Genomic DNA, 8,385 nt, shown 5'->3' on the forward strand with positions numbered 1-8,385 from the left:
GTTTCAATGCCAAACTGGCGTCTTTTACATTTAAAAGAAAACTGACATTAGGAGCAGGTGCAGACGATAGTTTTCTCTCCATCCGAGAAAATCGCTCCGATTATGTTAATCAGACTGTAATCAGAGTGGTAAAACCAAAAAAGTTCCTAATTAGGTCTGGGTAAGGTAGTAAATTTTTTTTATATAAAAAGAAATAAATATGCATATAAATATATAACTACCCAGAAGTACCAATAAGGAAAAAAGACAGGGTATAAATATGAATTTATAATTTTATTGCATAAATATCAATGAAAATTAACAGACAAACAGGTAATACGATGCAAGAAACTTGCATCGTATTACCTGTTTGTCTGTTAATTTTCATTGATATTTATGCAATAAAATTATAAATTCTTATTTATACCCTGTCTTTTTTCCTTATTGGTACTTCTGGGTAGTTATATATTTATATGCATATTTATTTCTTTTTATATAAAAAAATTTACTACCTTACCCAGACCTAATTAGGAACTTTTTTGGTTTTATGTATGTAGCTTCAGGGATATGGTCCCAAGTAGCTATGGTGACCACTTTGTAGGTTTTTATTTTTATTGTAATCAGAGTGGTATCCGATTTTCTTAGAGGTAGAAAGAGAAAAAAGTTTATCCACATTCTTCATACGCATTAAAAAAATGGAAAGAGGAGTGAGGAGCGGAGATGTGTGGAAATCACATTGCTGTGATAAGGCTAAGATGAAGGCTAGAGCCAAACGCGCATCGGGGTGGGCGCCATCCAGACAGGGTAACCCCGCTACCAGTATGTATGCCACATATTTTGTGCAATATGCCTCATAGGTTCACTTTTGTCCACTTCACATTAGGATCTATAATTCACCATATGGGTACACAGCTACCTTTGAATATATTGTGACATGTAAATTGTTTTAACCCTCGTATGGTCTATCCCTATGGCATATATTTAATATGACATGATTCTTTTGTGAATGCAATGATACATCTACAGTATATACCGTCACAAGATTGTAACACCATCGCTATATATCTTGCTACTTATGTGTATGAAATTGTGGTGTATTTTTCTCCCCCATTGGGTTTTGTGCCCCATTTTCACTTCATTCCTGTGATATGATGCATTTTGATACATAATGAAGTTTATTCATATTTTACTTACTTGATTTATAGACTTTGGAGTCAGCTTTCTTCTTTTGTACTGTGTCACCCCTAGACCTTTAGAAGAAAAATTTGTCTGTGTGTGCCGTTAATACTTGGATTACTCCACAATTGCTGAGCCTGCAAAATCAGGTCAGTTTACACAATCGGGAACAAAGCCTGGCTAATTATAAATGATTATAACATTACAGCTTTGGCGGCACAGAGCATCATTAGAATCCTTTTCAAAAGGGAAGCCTGTCTACACCTTCATGTCCGATATGAAAGCAGCATTCAGAAGTGTAATATTTATGAATATGGGGTTAACGCTTGCAGTGAATGGCCAGCGCTGTCGCCAATGAGTCCCAAGTGATCATGATATGCAGGCTCCCTTGTCCCACTGCTGCTACTTCACAGTAATAGGAAGAATGTTGTCAATCAATGACTGGCCTGTTGGAGCACGGGAGAATCATCCGGTAGGCCCCTGTGAAGTAGTACTTATGAGTAGTGCTAATACATTTGAGTTCAGTTTGCAGAAAAATGTATAATCTAATTATTCATTAAACAAGCTAGCCAAGTCAATATTACATAGATACCTAAAATACTGCGTTGTTTGCGCTATGCATATAATCTCCACCCCATGAAAACAGCATTAACCATATTTAATAGAACTACCCTAAAAAATTCACCCTCACACAGCTCAATTAGCACATTAGTACAGTATGTATACATATAAAAAGTCCATCAAATTCTGAGAATACTGAGAATATACGCCAAATAGTCCAAGTACCGCAAAGCTTTTAACAGTCTGATTAAGCTTTCAACAGTCTATTTAAATAAAGTGCATAGTGCCGGCGGTTACCTTATAAATAGGCGATAACATCAGTCCCAGAATAAGAAATACAGTTCCGAATGATGTCCAGATGAAATCCTGAAGTAGAGAAGGAAGGAATTATCTTCAGGAGTGTAGTCCCGGCCGGTGACATATCGTTCTCACCAGTGGTGCGCAGTAAGAGCCGGTGCACGATCAAGACCTGTGTTGCTGCAGATGCTGAACAGGACCTTGCGTGACGTAGGCTTTCACGTGATCATCTAGAGTAAGCAGCGCTGTAAGGACCAGTTCCTACACGTTTCGAAGATCATGGTCTTCTTCGTCAGGGATGGTCCACTACAGACAAGAGCTGTCTTATATACAGTTAATTCATCCACTCTAATTAAACAACCAGGCGAACAAGGTCAATTATGTGAATGCAAACCGTTCAACCTCACTGTTTAGGCCAGTGGGCCTCAGTGTGTCCAGATTGAAAATCCACCTGCTCTCAGCTCTGGACATTTTTTTAATAAAATCACCTTTCCGCCAGTCTTGTCTAATAATTTCCAGACCAGTAATTATTGTACCTTTGACTCGTCCATCATGACAATCCATATAATGTTGAGATAATGGATGTCCACAAAATTTATTTTTTATATTTCTAAGGTGTTCGTTCACTCTTACGTTTAGTGGGCGTTTCGTACGCCCCACATATAATTTGCCGCAAGGGCATTTGAGAGAGTAGAAGTAGAATTTTGCAGCTGGAGCAAATTTTAATCCTTTATTTAGTAGATTTATTTCATTTTGATCTAGAGTATAATTGCTCAAATTAAAAATTGTCTGTTCATCATTAGTTAGGCCTTTTTGTTTTTTTCCTGATACGCTAACCGCAAAATTCCTAAAAAAGGGATATGATGAGTCCCACCTTTCAAAGATGAGAGAAATAGTAAGGTGCAAACCACGAACTGAGTGGCTTCAGGGCAACAAAAGGAGGAAAGAAAATAATGACATCGCAAATGATATTCCCATTATTAGGGCTCATTTCCACATGCGAGTCACACGTCCGTATCTCGCATGTGGACACCAAGCTGTGGAGCCGGCACTCCAGAGCGGAGCGTGCGGCCGCATAGGAACACATGGAGCTGCACAGCTCCGCTCCAAAGTGCCGGCGCCAGAGCTTGGCCTACATGCGAGATACGGACGTGTACCTCGCATGTGGAAATGAGCCCTCACCCAGTATAACACCAATATACAAATTTTCAAAAAAATTGTCGGGAAACACTGGGATATACTTAAAGGGGATTAAGTAATTGGGGACCAGATACCATCTAATCCCAGATTTATTTTCACTAAAAGCCAAAATCTGGGAAATGCTATAGCCCCCTCAATACCTATTTACAACCAACGAATAGGTTCCATGCCTTCCATTGGAGGCAAGAGATCTGGCTTTGTCCCATGTTACTATTGTGGAATGTGTAAAGGTACCTTCACACTAAGCGACTTTGCAGCGAGAACGACGACGATCCGTGACGTTGCAGCGTCCTGGATAGCGATCTCGTTGTGTTTGACACGCAGCAGCGATCTGGATCCTGCTGTGATATCGCTGGTCGGAGCTAGAAGTCCAGAACTTTATTTCGTCGCTGATCACCCGCTGTCATCGCTGGATCGGTGTGTGTGACGTCACCGCTGTGCTCTACTTTACTGCCGGGCTGACACATTCAGTGCAGGAAGCTCTGAGCAGCAGCGCATAATCCTGTGGACGCCGGGGGACGTGACAGACATCAGAATGTGAGTATGTAGTGTTTTTTTTTTACTTTTACAATGGTAACCAGGGTAAATATGGGGTTACTAAGCGCGGCCCTGCACTTAGTAACCCGATGTTTACCCTGGTTACCCGGGTGCTGCAGGGGGACTTCGTCATCGTTGAAGACAGTTTCAACGATGCCGAAGTCGTTCCCTTGATCGTTGGTCGCTGGAGAGAGCTGTCTGTGTGACAGCTCCCCAGCGACCTAAACAGCGACGCTGCAGCGATCGGCTCGTTGTCTATATTGCTGCAGCGTCGCTGAGTGTGATGGTACCTTAAGTCTCTCAAGCTAACAAAGCAATGTGTTATCTCAAATGGGACGGTTGAATTTAAAATTCGTGATTTTATCACCTGTACCACTATGGGGGTGATCTACTCTCTCAAATGCCCTTGCGGCAAATTATATGTGGGGCGTACGAAACGCCCACTAAACGTAAGAGTGAACGAACACCTTAGAAATATAAAAAATAAATTTTGTGGACATCCATTATCTCAACATTATATGGATTGTCATGATGGACGAGTCAAAGGTACAATAATTACTGGTCTGGAAATTATTAGACAAGACTGGCGGAAAGGTGATTTTATTTAAAAAAATGTCCAGAGCTGAGAGCAGGTGGATTTTCAATCTGGACACACTGAGGCCCACTGGCCTAAACAGTGAAGTTGAACGGTTTGCATTCACATAATTGACCTTGTTCGCCTGGTTGTTTAATTAGAGTGGATGAATGAACTGTATATAAGACAGCTCTTGTCTGTAGTGGACCATCCCTGACGAAGAAGACCATGATCTTCGAAACGCGTAGGAACTGGTCCTTACAGCGCTCCTTACTCTGGATGGTCACGTGAAAGCCTACGTCATGCAAGGTCCTGTTCAGCGTCTGCAGCAACACAGGTCTTGATCGTGCACCGGCTCTAAGGCTACTTTCACACTAGGGTTGTTTGGCCTCCGTCGCAATGCGTCGTTTTGGAGAAAAAACGCATCCTGCAAAAGTGCTTGCAGGATGCGTTTTTTCTCCATTGACTTGCATTAGCGACGCATTGCGACGGATTGCCACACGTCGCATCCGTCGTGCGACGGATGCGTCGTGTTTTGGCGGACCGTCGGCACAAAAAAACGCTTCATGTAACATTTTTTTGCGACGTGTCCGCCATTTCCTCCCCGGACCTTACAATGGGGCAGCGGATGCGTTGAAAAACTGCATCCGCTGCCCAGCGCTTTCAACGCTAGCATCGTTGCGTCAGTGTGAAAGTAGCCTTACTGCGCACCACTGGTGAGGACGCCTGGGGAGTATATGTCACCGGCCAGGACTACACTCCTGAAGATAATTCCTTCCTTCTCTACTTCAGGATTTCATCTGGACATCATTCGGAACTGTATTTCTTATTCTGGGACTGATGTTATCGCCTATTTATAAGGCCGGTTTCACACGTCAGTGGCTCCGGTACGTGAGGTGACAGTTTCCTCACGTACCGGAGACACTGACACACATAGACCCATAAAAATCAATGCATCTGTTCAGATGTCATTGATTTTTTGCGGACCGTGTCTCCGTGTGCCAAACACGGAGACATGTCAGTGTTCGTGGGAGCGCACGTATTACACGGACCCAATAGAGTCAATGGGTCCGTGTAAAACACGGACCTCACACGGACATTCTCCGTCTGGGGTCCGTGTGCATGCAGGAGACAGCGCTACAGTAAGCGCTGTCCCCCCCACATGGTGCTGAAGCCGCCATTCATATGTTCCCTGCAGCAGCGTTTGCTGCAGAGAAAATATGAATAATAGTGTTTAAAATAAAGATCTATGTGTCCGCCGCCCTCCCACCCCCTGTGCGCCCCCCCCGCTGGTCAGAAAATACTTACCCGGGTCCCCCGTCGGCTGTCGCTCCTTCCTGGTCTGGCCGCGGCTTACTGTATGCGGTCACGTGGGGCCGCTCATTTACAATCATGAATAGTCGGCTCCGCCCCTATTGGAGGTGGAGCCACATATTCATGAGTGTAATCGACCGCATACAGTAGAGAAGCCGCGGCCAGACCAGGAAGGAGCTACAGCCGACGGGGGACCCGGGTAAGTATTTTCTGACCAGCGGGGGGGCGCACAGGGGGTGGGAGGGCGGCGGACACATAGATCTTTATTTTAAACACTATTATTCATATTTTCTCTGCAGCAAACGCTGCTGCAGGGAACATATGAATCGCGGCTTCAGCACGATGCAGAGTGGGTACCACACGCTCCGTGTGGTACCCACTCGCCATACGGGCGGCACACGTGTGCCGCACGTATGGCCTACGTGAGTTCCCAGGCACACGGACACGGATAACTCCGGTACCGATTTATTCCGGTACCGGAATTATCTGGACGTGTGGGACAGCCCTAAGGTAACCGCCGGCACTATGCACTTTATTTAAATAGACTGTTGAAAGCTTAATCAGACTGTTAAAAGCTTTGCGGTACTTGGACTATTTGGCCTATATTCTCAGTATTCTCAGAATTTGATGGACTTTTTATATGTATACATACTGTACTAATGTGCTAATTGAGCTGTGTGAGGGTGATTTTTTTTTAGGGTAGTTCTATTAAATATGGATAACGCTGTTTTCATGGGTTGGAGATTATATGCATAGCGCAAACATCGCAGTATTTTAGGTATGTATCTCTTGACAAATTTGTGGTTTTTGTCCTGTTTTGCAGCTGCACCTCCTTTTAAAATAGCCATCTTTTGCGCCCGCTGCTATATATTTTAATCAATATTACATAGAATCAAAAGTAAATTTGTGTACTAGGGTCAGGTAATAACTGCACGTAACTGAACAGTGGGCTCCAAGAATCAATGTTACTAATGGGCCTTTGCCAACCCAGTCCGACATTGAGTGGCCAGCTAAGACTATATATCATTAATACAGCAGACCCTTCCTGCACAGTGCTGGCGATATTGATATGTTTTTCTTTAACCCCTGATTTTTCCTCCCCTTCTTCCAAGAGTGATAACTTTTTTATTTTTCCGACCACATACTGTAGGCGTACAGTATGTTGATCTTTGCGGTACAATTTGTAGCAGTGTTTGACTGACAGCTAGCGTATCAGGTTTTGACCCTGACAGGATCTAGTTGGGTTAGTGATATGACCGTTGTCAGGCCTCCCGATGCAAGAGCAAGTAGTCGGCACCCTGTGATCATGCTGTGGGGGTGTCAGTGGGTTTATAAAGGGAATGATTTTCCTTTGTCAAACTCCTCACTTCCTGCTTCAGATATACTAATAGTTATTTGGCCTAATTTGCATATTAATAAAAAAAATGTTGACTTCTCAGTAATGGAAGAACGGACTGGCCATGTAAAAGACTTGAGGACTTGTCATTGAAGGAGCTATATGCATGGACTTATAAATAGATTGGAGATGAAAGTACATTGTGATTCTCCTACCTGTAATCCATTGCCGCGCTTCAGTCGCTCTCGTAGGGACCGTAGCACAGGGGTTTCAGCAATAGGAATCCTCTGTTCTCTTGCTGGGAACGTGTCTTCTTTTTCTGTTGGGGTCTCTGATACATCTTCTCCAGATTTGCTTTTGGCCCTAGACTTCATGAATTTCTTTCGTGAAACTGTTGAGTTTGATCTTCCAGCTCCGCTCTCGTTGTTCTCATTTAGAGAACGCTGGGTTTCTCTTAGGAAGAAGAACATTACTTTGCTGTCTCGCTCCTTGTACTAGTTGTCCTTGTCCTACACATTCACTGGAAGACCTGTCCACACTTCCTATTACCTTCCCATAGTATTACATTTCAGAAGATGAAACCTCCACATCTATTATGTATATGACATAGTAATTACTAAGTCACCAACCACCAGTTGTCCCAATATTAGACCCTACATCAGTTTAGTGGCCTGCTCTCAATCAGTGGAACACACCAAAATCAACTATTGACATGAAATTGAAATTGTTAATCCTAATCTGTAACCAAGGCTGTGTGGTAAAAACCCTCTAGCCACGTTTTCCTTAATTATAGAGTAACCATTGTAGTTAAAGGATCAGGTGTCTCTTTAATTATGAACAAGTCACAAGCCTCAGCTTCTGACAAGCCAGAGATAAGATGTGTAGATGAGAAATCATTACCGGGCTTCGTCAAAGAGTGGGCTGACATCTGATCCTCAAAATGTTTCTGTGGGGCACAATACACTCACAGTGTTCTACAGTAAAGAGCTAGTTATTGTAATAAAATATTCATCAACCAATTATTATTCCAAACATCCACTGTTCATGCATACACAAAGAAGCGAAATACACTATTGAGGTCAACTCGGTGGAACTGGTTCGGTATGTAGACAGATCAGCCATAACATTAAAACCGTAACGTGAATAACACTGATTACAATGGTCAAATTCTGCAATATATTAGGCAGCAAGTGAACAATCAGTGAATGAAGTTGATGTATTGTAAGTAAGAAAATATAGCAAAAGCAAGTCTGTGTACAACTTTAACTCCTTCATCCCTGGGCCATTTTCCGTTTTTTCCTCCCTTTCTTCCAAGAGCCATAACTCTTTTTTTTCTGCATCAGTATAGCCATATGGGGCTTGTTTTTTTGTGGGATGAGTTGTACTTTTGAATGACCCCATTGATTTTACC

General features: G+C 42.9%; 1 protein-coding gene across 1 annotated transcript in view; it reads right to left on the reverse strand.

Annotated features, from left to right (window-relative positions):
• LOC143764990 (calcium-binding protein 2-like) overlaps positions 1 to 7,620 on the reverse strand; it is a 145,364-nt gene extending 137,744 nt beyond the window's left edge. Inside the window, exon 1 of the mRNA XM_077251166.1 lies at positions 7,190 to 7,620. Coding sequence (XP_077107281.1) covers positions 7,190 to 7,444 — 255 coding nt within the window. The 5' untranslated portion in view covers positions 7,445 to 7,620. The remainder of the gene's footprint in view (positions 1 to 7,189) is intronic.
• Between the last annotated feature and the right edge of the window lie 765 nt (positions 7,621 to 8,385).

Source organism: Ranitomeya variabilis, chromosome 4, assembly GCF_051348905.1.
Source record: "Ranitomeya variabilis isolate aRanVar5 chromosome 4, aRanVar5.hap1, whole genome shotgun sequence".
NCBI classification, from domain to species: Eukaryota; Metazoa; Chordata; class Amphibia; order Anura; family Dendrobatidae; genus Ranitomeya; species Ranitomeya variabilis.